Source organism: Megalobrama amblycephala, linkage group LG4, assembly GCF_018812025.1.
Source record: "Megalobrama amblycephala isolate DHTTF-2021 linkage group LG4, ASM1881202v1, whole genome shotgun sequence".
NCBI lineage: Eukaryota > Metazoa > Chordata > Actinopteri > Cypriniformes > Xenocyprididae > Megalobrama > Megalobrama amblycephala.
Genome location: NC_063047.1, coordinates 19,225,968 through 19,244,960, shown reverse-complemented (window position 1 = coordinate 19,244,960; position 18,993 = coordinate 19,225,968). Strand labels below are relative to the sequence as shown.

Genomic DNA, 18,993 nt, shown 5'->3' with positions numbered 1-18,993 from the left:
CGGCAGATGCGAGCGACCTCATCTCTTTTGGCGGTTCTGAAGACGAGCCGCTTGATGACGTCATGTCTCTCGCGGCCTCTGAATCTGAAGGTTGGGCCGGTGATTCTTACCCCGCCCGCCTTCCCTCGCTGGAGCCCATTGACTGCAAGCCGGGTATGGATGCCGAGCTCTTCCGCATCCTTTCGAAAGCAGTAGAGGTTTTGGACCTCGAATGGGCTCCGCCAGAGGAGCCATCACGGAGCAGGCTTGATGAGTGGTTCCTGCCGGGTTCCCGCCAGGCCCCTTGTCATCGCACCGCACCGTTTTTCCCAGAGGTTCACAACGAGCTGACGAAGTCATGGCGCGCCCCGTATTCTGCCCGCCTATGTACTACGCATTATTCAGCTCTCACCTCTGTGGATGGCTCTGAATAGAAGGGTTACGAGCATCTACCGCCCCTGGACGAAGAGGTGGCGGCTCACTTCTGTCCCCCCACGGCTGTGGGTTGGAAAACCTAAGAGGGCCCTTCCATCCAAGCCCTGCAGGACCACTTCTGCCCTGGCTGGCAGAGCATATACGTCCGCGGGCCAGGCTGCACGCCATGGCTATTCTCCAGGTGTTTCAAGCGAAGCTCCTCCGTTCTCTGGATGAGTCCGGCGTCGATGCACCTGCCTTCCGTGACCTCCACAGCGCCACTGACTTAGCCCTGCGTGCCACAAAGGCCACAGCTCAGGCCATTGGACGATCCATGGCCAGCCTGGTCGTGCTTGAGCGCCATTTGTGGCTCAACCTGACCGAGATTAAGGAGATGGACAAGACGGCCTTTTTGGATGCCCCGGTCTCTCCTTCTGGTCTCTTCGGGCCAGCAGTAGAGGGCTTTACGGAGCGTTTTACTGCAGCACAAAAGTCATCTCAGGCTATGCGACACTTCCTGCCTAAACGCCCTAGCTCCACGTCTGCTTCCAGCCGCCCCAAGTCTGCACCAGCTCAGCAGAACAAAACTGCCCCCTCTACCTCTCAGGCAGCACCACCCAAGGAACAGCGCCATCGTAAGCGCTCCTCCTTCCCGAGGCAACGTCAGGGACCCCGGCCTAAGATTACGCTGGACCCGACGCCTCCTAAGCCCTCCTGATATTTCAGGAAGGAAGAGGATGGGGCAAAGACTCGCCACGGCCGGACCACCCCAAAAGCTCTTTCGTTCCACCCCCCCCTCCGCCTCGTTCAGCTCCGGGTGTGGGAGATATGTTCAGTGCTGTACTAACTGGGCCCAGTGCTGCGTCCATGCAAAACGCTATTCTTATGGCGAACACTATGAATATTCTACCTTCTCTAAGAAGGAGCGAAGTTCCTCTTCCACTCTCTCCGGAGCACGGGCCCCCGATTGGCGGCCCGTCACCCGATACCATTCAGCCCCTTGTCACGCAGGCCGAGGCCTGGCGGGCCATCCCCGGAGTGTCAAGCTGGGTTCTGGGAACCATAAGTCGAGGCTACTCGCTTCAGTTCGCCCAAAGGCCCCCGCGCTTCAGCGGGGTGCTTCAGACTTCAGTCAACACGGACGACGTTCATGTCCTCCGAGCCAAAGTCACGTCTCTTCTGAGGAAAGGAGCTATAGAAATAGTCTCCCCCTCAGAGAGCAATTCGGGGTTCTACAGCCGTTATTTTCTAGTTCCCAAAAAAGATGGCGGTCTCAGACCCATCTTAGATCTCAGGCTCTTGAACCTCTCCCTCATGAGACGGAAGTTCAAGATGCTAACACTGAAGCAGATCCTCGCGCAGGTTTGCCCCGGGGACTGGTTCTGCTCGCTGGACCTGAAAGATGCATACTTTCACATCCAGATAGCCCCCCATCACAGGCGATTCTTGAGATTCGCGTTCGAGGGTGTGGCTTACCAATATATGGTCCTTCCATTCGGACTGTCCCTAGCTCCTCGCACTTTTACCAAGTGCATGAACGCGGCGCTTTCCCCACTGAGACAGATGGGAATCCGGGTTCTCAATTACCTCGACGACTGGCTCATCCTAGCCCAGTCACAAGCCGAGCTGGAGCATCACAGATCCGTGTTACTCAGCCACTTGGAGTGCCTGGGTCTCAGGGTCAACTTTGCCAAGAGCTCACTGCTCCCCAGCCAGCGTATAACGTTCCTGGGTGCAGTTTTCGACTCAGTCTGTATGACGGCTGTAGTATCTCCAGAGCGCGCTCTGGCCATTCAGCAGCTCGCGGCATCGGTCAGGAACAGAGCCTATTTCCCTCTGAAGTTTTTCCAGAGGATGCTAGGGCTGATGGCTTCCGCCTCCCCGGTTCTGCAGCTTGGCCTTCTTCGGATGCGGCCTCTGCAGTACTGGTTGAAGTTCCGGGTCCCTCCTCACACCTGGCGGCATGGCCGCCTGCGTCTCAGGGTCAATAAGGCCTGTTTGGCAGCTCTGAAACCCTGGATGAACCCTGTATGGTTCAGCCAAGGGGTACCCCTACAGGCGGTGTCCAGAAGGACGGTGCTCTCAACGGATGCGTCCAACACCGGTTGGGGCGCTCTTTGCGAGGGCAGACCGGCCTTCGGCTCGTGGTCTCACGAGGAATGCCATCTGCACATCAACTGCCTCGAGATGTTGGCAGTGATTCGAGCCCTTCATGCGTTCCAGGCACACCTGACAGGGTGCCACGTCTTAGTCCAGTCGGACAGCATGACAGTGGTGTCATACATAAATCACCAAGGCGATCTTTCGTCCAGCCGCTTATGCGCTCTGGCGAAGCGTCTTCTGGAATGGGCATCACCGAGGTTTCAGTCGCTCAGGGCGACTCACATACCCGGGAGAACAAACTTGGGAGCAGACATGCTATCTCGGAGCAATTTCCCCTTAGATGAGTGGATGCTCCACCCCCAGACGGTTCTCATGATCTGGGAGTTCTTCGGAAAGGCAGAGGTAGACCTCTTCGCTTCAGAAGGCAACTCTCACTGCCCAATTTATTTCTCGAAGGAGGAAGATGCGCTGGTCCATGTCTGGCCCAGCACCCTCCTTTACGCTTTTCCCCCGATCGCTCTGATCCCACAGGTCATCAGACGAATCAGGGAAGACAAGCACAGAGTCCTCCTGGTGGCCCCGCTCTGGAGGAGCCAAGTTTGGTCCTCAGAGCTGTTCAGGCTTTCCACAAAAGCTCCGTGGCCGATCCCCCTGAGACGGGACCTCCTCTCTCAGGCGAACAGGACGATTTGGCATCCCCAGCCAGAACTCTGGGCTCTGCACCTCTGGTCCCTCGACGGGAGCCTGCTAACCTCCCCGGGGACGTGCTGAATACCATTTCTCAGGCAAGAGCTCCGTCCACGAGACGCCTCTACGCCCAGAAATGGTCGGTCTTTGTTGACTGGTGTTCTACACGCAACATAGACCCAGTGGAGTGTGACGTATCTCCGATACTGTCTTTTCTCCAGGAGCGTTTGAATCTGGGTCGCACCCCTTCAACGCTCAAAGTTTACATAGCAGCCATTGCAGCGTTTCACGCTCCTATCGCTGGCCAGTCAGTGGGACGAAACAACCTCGTGGTGCATTTCTTGAGAGGTTCTAGGCGATTAAATCCTCCTCGTCCTCTCACTGTTCCCACCTGGGACCTCTCTTTGGCAGGCCCGGATTAAGATCACAATGGGCCCTGGGGCTATAGCAACACCAAGGGCCCCCTTTCATCTGATTGCCATGTCACAGTGTCTTGTACCACAAGAATTTTTTTTTATTGTTATTTTTATATTTTTACAAATCTCATTTTATATAAGCACAAGCACACTAAATATTCCATGCTATTTAACACATTAAAAACAAATGCATTAACTCCAGATATGAACTCCAAACAAACAGGTTGCTAAAAGCAGCAAAAACATTTATCATACTTCAGTCATACTTCCTCAATGATTACTTTACCATGAATACTTTAAAGAGACAGTTCTCGAAGAAAGAAACTCATTCAGGTTTAAAACAACTTGAAAGTGAGTATGTGATGACAGGATTTTAATTTTTGGGTGAACTATCCCTTTAAGGACAAGGGTCCGCATGCTAACTATTAGGATGCTGTCACTTTAAGACCTGCACGCGTCCGATTTTCTCAACTCACTTCAGACATAACCAACTGTGTTTATGTAAACCTTTTGTGTATTTGACAGTATTATAGCGCAATCAGACGCGAAAGATGAAGTCCAGTAGTCCGGTGCTGTTTGACAGGCTTAAGTGTGTGTGCACGCTTCGGGTGTATGGGGTCAGAAAAAGCGCATCTCAGAACAGCACACGAATGACATGTTTAACTGGCAGGGCTTTAAAGCACATGCAAATAAAGAACGTTTGTGATTGCGAATAAGTTCAGTAGTGTCCCGTGAGTAACTCTACCGCTGTGTTAACATGTGATGTGAATGTGTCGAGGTCGAGTTGTACGGATGGAGGCACCAGAACTGCAACTGATAGTTCGTGCTTCAAAGGCAGATAGTGGAGACAAATCACACGACATTGGTGTTCGTCAAAAAACAGTAGGAAAGTTAATTCGGGATTTTTACACGGGTGATGATGATGAGAGAAAAACACTGACATTCTGAATTCAAATGGCAATAAAATCAATCGACTCGTCCCTGTAAATGTTGAAAACACCTTACGTTTTCATGAGAAACAATTACCATCCGAATAGGGCTTAACTCGTTATAAGAATAATAACTTGCTGCAGCTGCTATCTCACCTTCTTCAACGTGTAAAGCACGCAGATCGGCGACGGTGTCGGTGGGTGAAGATAATTGTGAGCTGCCGCTGCACGCGGGGTCTGGCTCGGATGTTTTATGTGAACCGAAGTAGTTAGTTTTGGAATTTTTGCTGTAAGATTAGCATCCCTTTTCTCCCTTTCAAGCTTATTTTTCCTTTTTTGCGCACCACTATCACTTATTTATATATTTTTTTTATCATTTTGAACACCAGCGAGGCTGAACAAGAAATAAAGGCCAATTTCCCATTTTCTAGTCTACATGCGATAGCGTAACGCAAAGAGGCATTTCCTAATGTCATGGCGCGAATTGTAAAATGATTTTGATTGGACGGTGATTTATCAATCAGGCACATTTTCCAATCATTTTTCTTGTTATTTTATTAGACACAAATCAACCACCTATGACTTGTCAATCTCATTTCCTCCAGCCAATCACGGGCCCCCTCTACCCGTGGGCCCTGGGGCTTCAGCCCCACCTAGCCCTTATGTTAATCCGGCCCTGCTCTTTGGTCCTCAGAGCTCTTAAAGGGCCTCCCTTTGAGCCACTGCGTTCAGCTGACCTCAGGCCCCTGACACTCAAAACCGCTCTCCTACTTCTACTAGCATCGGTTAAGCGAGTTGGTGACTTGCAGGCCCTCTCCGTGAGCCCTGCATGCCTTGAGTTCGGGCCCAACGACTCCAAAGTCGTTTTGAAACCTAGGCATGGCTACGTCCCTAAGGTGCTCTCGACTCCATTCAGAGCACAGGTTATTTCCCTCTCAGCGCTTCCTCCCTCGTCGGACGAGCGAGAGTTGGAACTACTCTGCCCTGTCAGGGCATTAAGTACCTACGTTGATCGATCACAGCCTTTTCGGCAATCTGATCAGCTCTTTATCTGCTTTGGTGGCCGCACCAAGGGGTCTTCGGTCTCAAAGCAACGTCTTTCGCGTTGGATAGTCGACGCTATTGCTCTTTGTTACTCCTCTATGGGCCTCGACTGCCCCATAGGAGTTAGAGCTCACTCTACTGGAGGAATGGCTTCCTCTTGGGCCTGGTCTAGTGGAGTTTCGATTAAAGACATCTGTGAGGCGGCCGGCTGGTCCTCGCCGTCCACTTTTGTCAGATTTTATCATTTGGACGTCCCGACCTTACAAGCTCGGGTCCTCTCGGTATGATCCAGCGGCCTCTATCGAGCTCCGCTTCATGCCACTCTGGGAGTTAACTCCCTTTTTGTAGTGTAACGAGGGTTCGACGGCTCCGGCCTTCTCACTTGTCCTCTGGTTCCCTCATGGTGCCCAAGACAAGTCCAGTCGTTCCCTGCCGTGGCACGGCGCGGTTGAATTCGTTCCCCATACGCAGTACGAGTGAAGTATCGAAAGGGAACGTACTCGGTTACTAACGTAACCTCGGTTCCCTGAGATACAGAACGAGTACTGCGTTACATGCCGTGCCACGAGGCTGCGGCTTCAGTGTCGTCGCTTCAGTCCAATGACCTGAAATCCTATGGCGAAACGCCCGCTTATATAGCCCTAAACCCCTCCCATTTCGGCGGGAATATTCGCGCGCTCTGTCGCCATAGGTCGCGCAGCTATGCCGCGCCGTCATTGGTTCAACAACTTGTCTATGAGTGAACCAATGACGATGCAGTTACACTGCGTTATTGAAAAAGGCTTCAGTAACGGGGAAAAAGGAGACCTTTCCCCATACGCAGTACTCGTTCCATATCTCAGGGAACCGAGGTTACGTTAGTAACCGAGTACGTTTTTCTGCAGAAATGCTATGATATGGGCTTATAATTTAAACCTATTATTTTAGAAATGTTTTTTAAATATCCTATTTGTTTTCACTTGTTCAAGGCTTTTTTTAAAAATGGTTATTTTTATTTGACATTAAATAGCCTACGTTACATGGGTATTATTTGTAACAATTTGAACATGAAAGAAATAATACGATCAAAAATACAGTCAAATGGGAAACACTTTACATTTTACACATTTAATATATGTTTGAATTAATACAAAAAAAAAAAAAAAACTTGTATTGTAGTATCATTGAAGTAAACAATTATCTAAAGTGTTTGTATCCATTAAATCTTCTCAAACTCTGTGTCGTTAAGTATTATTTGGAACGTGGAGGAAATAATACTATCACATATAGTCAGATGAGAAGCACTTTACAACACGCATTAAATAATTTTGATTTTTTTTTTTTAAATAAAAACGGCGTATAGTTGTAGCCTATATCCTCAAAGTATAAACTGTGTATCCAGTCATTGACGTTAAGCATGACCAATAGGCTGTATTATAATTTTGCTCTTTGTACATCATGATATCTTATGCATATTATGTGAACAGAAAAGTGACTTTATTTAAAAGTATTGTCAGTAAATATTGTAGACGTCGATCTGATCAAAATCCATGTAAAAACATATTAAATATACATACAAAAGAAAATGACATGTATGGGTAGCGCAAATATGACTGTTAAGCCCTGCCCCTCACTTACATTCTGTAGCTGTGGTTCTGAAACTGCGGTTCTGAAACTGCTGGTGCTGCGAGTCTGCAGGTGGATACTATTGGGGTCGGACACTTTCTGCTTCTCGTAGTGATGCTCGTGCTGCGTTTGCATACTTTATCACAGCTGAAGTGATCTAAAATATTTGACTAATACACTGTTTCATAGACATTTTCATTCAATACTTTATGTACTGCTTTCAGCATCTGTTTTTACAAGAATAAAGTTCAATATAAGCATATATTATTTAAATACCAATGTAGTGGGGTCTACGTTTTTTTTTTTTTTTTTTTTCAGTTTTATTTTTATAAACATGACACAATATAACATTGCGACTTCATGAAAAGAGCTTTAACTGTTATAAAAACACAGGTTTGAGTATTAGTGGAACTGAAGGCGTGAAAATAAACACGAAACGTGATCGTTGTCATGCAGTGAATCCGGTCAATCGTGAAACAGCTGTGTCGTCATCAGCGCTCTTGCAGCTCCTCTTGAGAAACTGCACTGGCTAACTCAGGCAGCTGATTTCGAATCGCTCTCGCGGTACTTTGATGCCACACGTCACATGGCGTCGCCGCTGTCTCAAGTCGGACAAAATTTCTTACTGGCATGCACTGCTTCAAGTCAGCCGCCGATCAGTCTGTATGGCGCTGCATCAAGTCGAACAAGCCTACAGGCAGGTCGACGGCTGACCAAGGCGGAGCCGGAGTGACGAGGAAGCCCGGAGAAGCCGTATGGCCGATGGTTTCCGGTGGAGCCAAGGGAGGGAGGAGCCAGGGTGGAGCCGATGTGTCTACAGGCCGAGGTGGAGTGATGGGCACAGAGGCTGGAGGTGGAGACAGGGGTGCTGGATGGAGCTGGTGTTCTGAAGACACTGGGCAAGTCTTCACCACATGTGGGAGATGCAGAGGGGCTGAAGGACAGCAGCGGAGGCGGGGCTGAGGAACTGGTTGATTGAGGAGGTGGGAGAGGGATGCAGGGCAGGAATTCTGGGAACACAGAGAACTCTGGAGACATGGAAGGAGACATGGAGATACAGGAAGCTCTGGAGAAACAGGGGGATTGGGAACAATCTCTCAAAAGTCAATCAGATTTACCTCAAAAATGTCTTTCAGTACCTCTAAATATGTTCCAGAGACTGCTGACATCTCATCCACAGCAGTGGGGTAGTGGGCCACAAACACTCCCTCGGTGACGCACGATGTTACCGGCTCACGCAGTTGGTCAGCCCCTAGCAGTGGTCCGGGCTCCAGAGCGATGACCTCAGGGCGATGACTCCTTCCGACCTCTTCTCTGGTTCGGGCTCGTCCATCCACGGTCTGCGGTGGGCATTGGTAATTCCGTGCTGGTCACGGTCAGTGGTGGATGGCTGGTCTCTGGCAGTGGTGGAGTGGGACTGGTAATGCTGTCATCTTCAGCAGGGCCGATGGTAAATGGCAAGTTGTTATTTACCTGTACCCACTCCACGAAGGTGGCGAAATCCCTCTTTGGACCATCCGCTGGAAGGCGTGCCTTGGACCACTCGGTCAGGCCGGTGATGTAGAAGTGCGTTTGGCACACTAGCTGGAGGAAATCTCAGGTATGGTCTTCCATCGAACGGTCTTCCTGCTCCAGGCACAATAACTGGACAGCGGGAAGGTCCATGGTGACGGAGGGATAAACAAACAAAAAAGAAAATGCCACAAAAAATAAACACTGTCCGTTCTTCTGTCACGGAATGTGTTTGTAGAATGAAGCACATGACAGGAATAGTCCAAGAAAAGGCATTTAACAAACAAAATCCAAAATAGGGAGAACACAACAACATAAAACAGAGACACGAACGGACGAAGACTGAGGCCATGTCCACACTAATACGTTTTCGTTTGAAAACATATATTTTTCTCTCCATTTTGGCCTTCCGTCCACACTGAGACGGCGTTTTAAGTCAACGAAAACATAGCTTTTGGAAAATGCTCTCCAAAGCGGATAAATTTGAAAACGCCGTCTTTGCGTCGTAGTGTGGACTGTGAAAACGGAGGCTTTTGAATACGATGATGCATTTTTAGTCATGTGATGCAGTCATATGACCAATTCAGCCAAGACAAGTCTCCCAGTCTACATGCTCGCTTGCTTTGGGCACTTTATACTCCTGTGTTACTCGCAGCAACAACTCCACCACACTGTCGGTCCATTTAAAAAACTCAGTGCCTTTCCTCGACATTGCCTCAAAGTTTCAAAGAGCCGGAAAGTAAATAAACGCCTAGCGGGAATGACGCAGGTCGAAGCTTTACTCATGCGCAGTAGGGGGATGTACGCATTTTCATACGTTTCAGTGTGGATGAGCAACTTTTGGAAAACGTTTGAAAATGATAGTGTGGACACGGAGCGTTTTTAGACGAAAACTCCGTTTTCAAATATATCCGGATTAGTGTAGACGTAGCCTGAGGGAGAACACATGGACTAAATACATGAAGCAAACAAGGGAGCAAATCAGGTAATTAACAGGAGACAGGTGAAAGAAATGACTAATCAAACCGAATGGGGAAAACTAGGTCAAACTAAGAAACACAGGACAGAGCATACATTCAACATCTGTAATAGTTAGAAAATAATAATATTTTTATTTTACAGAAAACTTGTATGAAAATTTGAGGGGTTACCTGTTAGAAGCCTATGACTAAAAATAATTAAATAGGTCTAAGGATTTATTATAAAATATTATATTACTATGATAAAAATCGGTGAAAATTATTCTTTATTTTTTCTTTTTTTCTTTTTATTTATTCAGGAGGTATGTAAAATCAAAAATAGAGTCTGTGTATTTAATATGAAATATGTGCCTCTTATGCATCCACTGTGGGGGGAAAAAAAACCCTGTACACTTCTGTATACTGGAGAAAAACATATTGATTATACGTTTCTCACAAAGTTCTTTAGAGAAAATTATTTTTCCTATTTTTACCCAGAAGTACCACAATACAGGGAGTGCAGAATTATTAGGCAAGTTGATTTTCTGATCATATTTTTTTCCCAAGCACATTTTACCAATTCCAATCCATCTCAATCTTAATAACTAATATTAATATTGTTTTTAATCATTTATAAGTGATATATAATTGTTCATGAAGGCTGGAAATGAAAAATGCCTTATATTCAGGTGTGCAGAATTATTAGGCAAGTTTTCTTTTACAGGCAAAATGAGCCAAAAAAGAGATTTAACTCAGACTGAAAAGTCAAAAATTATTAAATACTCATGAGAAGGACGCAATACTAATGCAATACTAGAAATTGCAAAGTTAAAGCATGACCAAGGGACAGCAAAATGCTCATTGGGTCAGCGGGGTCAGACAAAAACAGGTGGAAAAGAAAAGACACGTTAACTGCAAAATAATTAAGAATTATGTGTGAAACCATCAGGAACCCTTTAGTCTCCAGCGCCACCATTTTCCAGAACTGCAACCTACCTGGAGTCTCCAGAAGTGCAAGGTCTCAGGATCTCAGAGACTTAGGTTAGCTAAAGAATCCTAAAAAATGACCCGCACTTGATAAGAATCACAAGCTGAAATGTTATAAAATACATGAAGACTGGGTTTTTATAGGCCTTATAGACAGACAGCTTGAGAGTGACTCCTGAAGGACCAGCACCACATCCTCTTGTACCACTGTTTGAAGAATTTATCTTCCAGAATCTGGCAGTAAGTTTTGGAAGATCATTTTTAGTCCATCTCTGCAAGACAGACATTTCAGGATAAGAGATGGACTAAAAGTGAACTCAAACACCTTACTGCCAGATTCTGGATAAATTCTTCAAACAGTGGTACAAGAGGATGTGGTGCTGGTCCATCAGGAGTCATTCTCAAGCTGTCTGTCTATAAGCCCTATTAAAACCCAGTCTTCATGTATTTTATAACACTTCAGCTTGTGATTCTTATCAAGTGCAGGTCATTTTTTAGGATTCTTTAGCTAACCTAAGTCTCTGAGATCCTGACACCTTGCACTTCTGGAGACTCCAGGTAGGTTGCAGTTCTGGAAAATGGTGGCGCTGGAGACTAAAGGGTTCCTGATGGTTTCACACTTAATTCTTCACCTTAATTCTTAATTATTTTGCAGTTAACATGTGTCTTTTCTTTTCCACCTGTTTTTGTCTGACCCCGCTGACCCAATGAGCATTTTGCTGTCCCTTGGTCATGCTTTAACTTTGCAATTTCTAGTATTGCATTAGTATTGCGTCCTTCTCATGAGTATTTAATAATTTTTGACTTTTCAGTCTGAGTTAAATCTCTTTTTTGGCTCATTTTGCCTGTAAAAGAAAACTTGCCTAATAATTCTGCACACCTGAATATAAGGCATTTTTCATTTCCAGCCTTCATGAACAATTATATATCACTTATAAATGATTAAAAACAATATTAATAGTAGTTATTAAGATTGATGTGGATTGGAATTGGTAAAATGTGCTTGGGAAAAAAATATGATCAGAAAATCAACTTGCCTAATAATTCTGCACTCCCTGTATTATGTACGTCGTTCCAGGAAATCCCCTATGGATCATACCATCGCTGTGACTGAATCAAAAGAAGATAGAAATGCTTTTATTGATGTTAGACATGTGTTGCTTTTACAAAGGCAGTGCTCTCAGATGAAGCATCATTTACTAGAGATCACAGAACAGCTCTTCACTAACATGCTGTATACATATTTATATAATTTAAAAAAATGCAGCCTTTGCTGCAATGTGTCATAATCGCACTAAGCCAAATCGCGATTTTGATTCGTGCAGCCACTCCGCAGTGTCATGATCATTAGTGTGAGTGCCCTATCAGCCACTAGAGGGCACTCCATCCTGGACTCTTGTTTTCACCCCGTGGACTTCATTACCCATAACGCACTGCCGGACTCATTATCTCATGATCACTTCATTACTCACAGCTGTCTTGTATTATGTTATCAGTGTCTGTCTATTTATACCCTGTTGGTTTCTGTTCTAGTCATGGAGTTTTCAGTTCACATTTCCCGGTCTGTGTTGTTTCTTGTTCCCTGTTTTTGTGCCTGTTTTTGTATGGACTGCTATTCTGGATTTTGACCCTGGCCTGTTTATGGATTCACGATATTGGATTACCCATTAAACTTACCTGCATTTGGATCTGTCTCTTGTCTCCGTGTTTGCTACCGTGACACGCAGGATGTAAAATTATTTAATTATTTCAAATGATAGGCCTATATTATTAATATTTAAATAAATAATTTAAAACAAACTAACTTAAAAACTAAAATACAAAAATCAAGATGTGAATTGAAATCATAATTCTTTTCATTCAATTTTTATTTAAGAACATCACAAAATGAATTGTGGTTAATCTCTCTCTCTCTCTCACTCACTCACTCACTCACTCACTCACTCACTCACACACACACACACACACACACACACACACACACACACACACACACACACACACACACACATATAAATATATATATTGGGTTTCCATATTTTATGGGATCTTTGTAATTTAGAGTTTTTATATATATATATATATATATATATATAAACAAGGAAACCCATCGTGTGTGTGTCTGTGTACGTTGATGATTTAACCGTTCAGTTGAGGCTGAACTTCAGTCACTTTATGGATCATCATTCTCCATGCTTAATGATCTTTGACCTCTTCTTTCAAATCTTTCATGGGCATGTTCATATTATGTATATAGGCCTATGTAAATGTGTGTGTGTGTGTGTGTGTGTGTGTGTGTGTGTGTGTGTGTGTGTGTGTGTGTGTGTGTAATTAAACACAATTCATTTTGTGATGTTCTTAAATAAAAATGACTAAAAAATATATATATATCATTTCAAATTCACATCTTGATTTTTGTATTTTAGTTTTTAATTCAGTTAGTTTGTTTAAATATATTTATATTAAATTATAATATATTATTTGAAATCATTTTACATCCTGCAGACCCCTTAGAAGTTTGCCGGGGCCCCCTAGTGGACCTTGTCCCCTGGTTAAGAACCACTCATTTAAAGGGTTAGTTCACTCAAACATGTCCCAAAATGGTGTTGACAAAATTCATCATCACCCTCATGTCATTCAAAACTGGTATGGTTTTCTTTCTTCTATAAAGCAAAAAAGGAGTTTTTGCAGAATATTGCTCATTTCAATAAAGAAATTTCCTTTTGTGTTCCACATCAGACAGAAAATTGTCTGGTTTAGAACGATATGAGGTTGAGGAAATCATTCATACACTTTTGATATGGATAGAAGTGTCTAATGACTGCTTACTAATTTATTATCACTCACTTGACAGGTGAGCTCCTTAGGTCAGGACAGCTGTGCCAAATCATCACAAAAAGATGAGCCAGGAGGTATCCATCCATAGTTGGCCTGGCTCTTATTACATCAACAGTGAGAAACGCTGGGCCAGTGGCATTCTTTCCTTAACCCGCACCACCCTGTGCTTCACTTCTGAGCAGAAACATGAGAATCTGGCTAGCCTGAGGCTCTCGCGCATCATGGAGATCAAGATGGAGGCCTCCAGCTTAATTTTTGGTGCTCTCACTGTGTTGGAGCAGGGAAACATCAAGCACTGGTTTGGGTCTCTCAGGCCTTGTCGTATTGCTGTTTACCACGTGCTAGAGCACTTCTGGAGGGAACGGCTGTTGTCACCCACAGAGCCACATGGAGTTGAAGCTCCTCTTAGTAAGGGCCAGGAGCTGATCAGCCTGATATCTGGAGCCCAAAGGAGGTTGGAAGATACTGGAAAAGTCCTGAACCACCAGGGAGAGCAGTTTGACAACATGATTCAGGGCCTGGACAAGATCGAATCAGACCTGAACGTGGCAGATAAGTAGGTTTTGCTCAGATTTGGTATACACTCTTAAAAATAAATGTTTTTTATTGGCAACTGTGGTTCCATGTAGAAAGTTTAATATCCAAGGAACCTTTCCATTCCACAAAAGCAGTAGCGGCTCCTGGCCATAAATTTAGGTATGGCAGATTCTGGGTCTTAGTGCTAGTTTATAACCATTTTGTAAGCTTTATATTCTAATCGCTGAACACATCAGAAAAACTGTTGGCAAAATTCTAATGTCCTTGCATTATTCAGCCTGAGGGTGGCGCTCTAATGATGGCTGACAGACTTTAGTACACACTACAAACGCATAGAATGCCATCTTAGAATTGCCTTAATGTAGTATTTATTGCTTCCGAATGTTGTTTTCGAATATTGCAAGTTAAGTAGTAATTCCAGTGATGAAAAAAACAACAGAACTACTGTATATAAAAACTATTTACTTGAGCACCTTTAAATTAAAGGGTTTATACTCTCATTAATTTGATACGCTACTCCACATAGGAAGAACAGACATGCCTACTGACCTGTTACTGTTACATACTAGTTACTGACCTGATATAGACATGTATCTAAAGCGGAGTGATATCATCTTAGTTTGGAGCTAGGTTTGCGTAAATTGTGTTTACCAAATGTGAAAATTCACCACAGATTTACATTGGAAATTTGTGGGGCGCTGTAGAGCTAGGGAGGGATTTGTGACCGGCCCATCATGACTACATGCCTGCCGAACCATTTTAATATATCCTGCTCACTTTATGACTTAAAATAGCCTATAAAATCCAAAAAAAATAAATTGCTGCAGAGTGCTGACATTTGTAATTATTAATAATTATTAATTCAGTGTATATAGAGGTCTATGTTTGGATGAACACTGCCCCACCTGCCCATACAGATGAGCCATGGCTCCACTTTTCTTTATAGTGGAAAAAGGTTCAAAAGGTTCTTTTGATTTTTAAAATGTTTTTCACACTAAGAATAAATGGTTCTTTTAAGAACTGTTCACTGAAATGTTCTCTGGGAAACCAAAAATGGTTCTGGTAAGGCATCGCTGTGACAACCCCCTTTTGGAACCTATATAATATTTATAACCTTTATATTTTTAACAGTTTAACTTGTACTAGAATGATACTTCAAATTTTGTAACATGTTGATGAAATGAGAAGGGAGTGCTTCTACTTGTATAAGAGACTAGACTTTGGGAGATTGGCAAGGAAACTCATAGCTTTACGTTAAAGAAGGGACCTGAGACATACAGTATCTTGGTACCAGAAAATCACAGAGACTTGGGGTTGGGCTCCTTTGACCTGGGTCAGTCAGAAACCACCTAGAAAAAAACAACACTTTAGCAACTGCATAGCAATGAAATTTGAAAGAGTATAGAACCCAAGAGGTGACACTCTGATAATTTTTGGGCAACAGCCACTAGATGGCGCTCCGGTAGTGTGGCTGCCATTGTGGGGTGAAAATACTAACTGGACCATTGAATCCTTCACATCTTACGCACCCAGAATCGGTGAATTTCACAACCAAATCAGAAGCGCAATGGAACATTTATTTAAATTAAGTCACCAGTAAATTTTATGGCTCCTACAGTAAATGTTGTATTGTCTTACATATGTTTTATTTTACCAGTTGTGGAATCCAACCATTTATCAATCTGAGTTAACGTAGTTAGCCTACTTTGAGTATTTCCATTTTATGCAACTTTACACATTTATTAATAGTAAATTAATAATTAATAAATAAGATCATGTTTGCAGCGAACAATATATTTCAGACCTAGTGGAATAATAGTAATTATAGTATTACTCCACTAGGTCTGAATTGAAATAGGCTATATTGTACGTTTTAATGGATCACGCTACAAACATAATGATCTTATAATACATGATGCATTGCTGTGTCCATTATCGCATAATTTTCACTTTTGGACACTTTTGCTTTAACAGACATTAGACAACACTGCAAAATCATGTATTTATTGTCCAACATTCACAATTTTTCTGACGCATGTCCTTAATTTAATTTCATATGTTGGTATTAATTCAGTGTTTATAATGCTAATACTTGGACTTCAAAGAATTTTAACCCAAACTGACTGGGTTTCTAGAGAGCAAAGGTTTTGTGAAAAAAGTGGAAGACTTAAACACAAAGTCTGTAAAATAAACTGTTAAAAGGATTTGATAATCACTAGTGATAGTATTTTATTCTGTGTTGTCATCATTCAGGTTGGATTTCAGCTTTTAATGTACTTTAATGTATTTATTTATTTTTTTTTTTTTTTTAACAAAGCAGCTGATATTGACTGCCGAGTCGCTTTCACCACAAAATGGCGGAAACGCAGGGTCACTGCTGGGTGCCGGTTTTGCAATGGAACGTTCTATTGACATTTACATTTACATTTATTCATTTGGCAGACGCTTTTATCCAAAGCGACTTACAAGTGAGGAATACAACAAGCGAGTCGTCATGACGAGGCAAATAGACAAGAAGTGCTCATAATACAAGTTATAGGCAGTGCTCAGATTATCCTAAGCTACAATAGAGAGGGATTATAGAGGAAGTGAAAGGATAGGAGTAAGAAGTTTTTTTTTTTTTTTTTTTTTTAAGATGAGGTTAAGTGCACACGAAAGAGATGGGTTTTCAGCTGTCTTTTGAATATTGCCAGGGATTCCGCATTCCGGATGGAGGCAGGAAGATCGTTCCACCAGCAAGGAACAGTGAACGAGAACGTTCTGGAAAGTGATTTTGTGCCTCTCTGTGATGGTACCACAAGCCTTCGCTCCTTTAATGAGCGCAGGTTTCTGGTAGGAGTGTAGACTCGTAAGAGTGAGTGGAAGTAGGAGGGTGCTGAGCCTGTGGCAGATCTGTAAGCATGCGTCAACGCCTTGAATTTGATACGAGCAGCAAGTGGTAGCCAGTGAAGAGAGATGAAGAGAGGCATGACGTGGGCTCTTTTGGGCTCGTTGAAGACGAGACGTGCTGCAGCGTTCTGAATCATTTGTAGAGGCTTGATTGTGCATGATGGCAGCCCAGCCAGAAGAGCATTGCAGTAATCAAGCCTAGAAATGACCAGGGCCTGGACCAGAAGTTGTGTTGCATGTTCTGTTAGAAAGGGCCTGATTTTCCTGATGTTGTATAGTGCAAATCTGCATGACCGAGCTGTCTTTGCAATGTGGTCTTTGAAGGACAGTTGGTCATCAAGGATTACTCCAAGATTTCTGGCCGAATTTGACGGGGTAATTGAGGATGTACCTATCTGGATGCTGAAATCGTGATTTAGAGTCGGATTGGCAGGGAAGACGAGAAGCTCAGTCTTAGCCAGGTTGAGCTGTAGATGATGTTCTTTCATCCATGCCGAGATGCCCGCCAGACAGCTTGAGATTCGTGCAGCTACTGTGGGATCATCTGGTTGGAATGAAAGGAAGAGTTGTGTGTCATCAGCATAGCAATGGTAGGAGAAACCATGTGCCTGAATGATGGGACCAAGTGATGTACTGTAATGTAGTGTAAATGGAGAAGAGGAGGGGTCCAAGAACTGAACCCTGAGGAACACCCGTGGTTAGTTGATGAGCTTTGGATACCTCCCCTCTCCAGGCAACCCTGAAAGACCTTCCTGTGAGATAGGATTCAAACCAGAGAAGCGGAGTACCTGTGATGCCCAGTGATGAGAGGGTGGACAGGAGGATCTGATGATTCACCGTGTCAAAGGCAGCAGATAGATCGAGCAGAATGAGAACTGATGATTTGGAATCAGCCTTTGCAATCCGCAGGGATTCAGTGACCGACAGCAGTGCAGTCTCAGTCGAGTGGCCACTCTTGAAACCGGATTGATTGACATCCAATTGGTTGCTCTGTGAGAGGAAAGATGACACCTGGTTGAAAACAACTCGTTCAAGTGTTTTTCCTATGAATGGTAGGAGAGAAACAGGTCTGTAGCTGTCTACAATAGACGTGTTTAATGTGGGTTTCTTAAGCAGTGGGGTTACCCGAGCCTGCTTGAATGTGTTAGGGAAAGTGCCAGTGTGGAGAGATGTGTTGATGATGTGTGTCAGTGCTGGTAAAAGTGTGGGAGCGATGGCTTGTAGAAGGTGTGTGGGGATGGGATCTAGAGGGCAGGTGGTGGGATGGCTGGAGAGGAGAAGTTTGGATACTTCTGTCTCAGTGAGGGGGGAGAATGAAGAGAGGAGGTGTGTGGCTGTGTGTGTGGTTGGTCTGAGTTCCTGTGTGTGTGGAGCGGAGAACTGACTGCTGATGGTAGATGTTTTATCAGTGAAAAATGTAGCAAAATTATCAGCAGTAAGGGATGAGGTGGGTGGTGGTGGAGGGGGGCAGAGGAGAGAGTTGAATGTTTTGAAAAGTGTGCGTGTGTTTGGAGCGCTGTTGATTTTGTTGTGGAAATAGGAAAATTTAGCAGCATGAATTTCAGCAGAAAAGGATGAGAGCAGAGATTGATAGCTACTTAGGTCAAATTGGTCTTTTGATTTGTGCCACTTCCTCTCTGCAGCCCTGAGTTTGGTCCGATGTTCACGAAGAACATCAGATAACCAGGGATTAGAGGGAGTGGCACGTGCAGGCCTGGATGACAGAGGACAGATACTATCTAGAGAAGAAGTTAATGTGGAACATAAAGTGTCTGTTGCTGTATTCACATCTAGAGATGCGAATTGTGAGGGTGAGGGAAGAGAGGATGATACAGTAGAGGAAAGATCAGAAGAAGAAAGAGAGCGCAGGTTTCGTCTGAAGGTAACTGGTAGCGGGGTTGGTGGTGAACAAATGGGGAGTTGTAGATTAAAAGTAATGAAGAAATGATCGGAAATGTGCAGAGGTTTTACAAGAATGTTGTCGGTGATGCAGTTGCGTGTGTAAATGAGATCAAGTTGGTTGCCAGATTTGTGTGTACTTGTGGAAATGAGCCGATTAAGATCGAATGAGGCTAGAAGAGAGTGGAAGTCTGA

General features: G+C 44.2%; 1 protein-coding gene across 2 annotated transcripts in view; it reads left to right on the top strand.

Annotated features, from left to right (window-relative positions):
• The window catches only part of snap47 (synaptosome associated protein 47), a 90,115-nt gene that overhangs the window by 6,297 nt on the left and 64,825 nt on the right, over window positions 1-18,993 (top strand). Inside the window, exons 2-3 of one of the 2 annotated variants that reach the window (XM_048188079.1) lie at window positions 13,141-13,209; window positions 13,490-14,029. In XM_048188079.1, the coding sequence (XP_048044036.1) occupies window positions 13,536-14,029 (494 nt within the window). In that variant the 5' untranslated portion in view covers window positions 13,141-13,209; window positions 13,490-13,535. The remainder of the gene's footprint in view (window positions 1-13,140; window positions 13,210-13,489; window positions 14,030-18,993) is intronic. The other variant, XM_048188078.1, reaches the window with a different exon arrangement.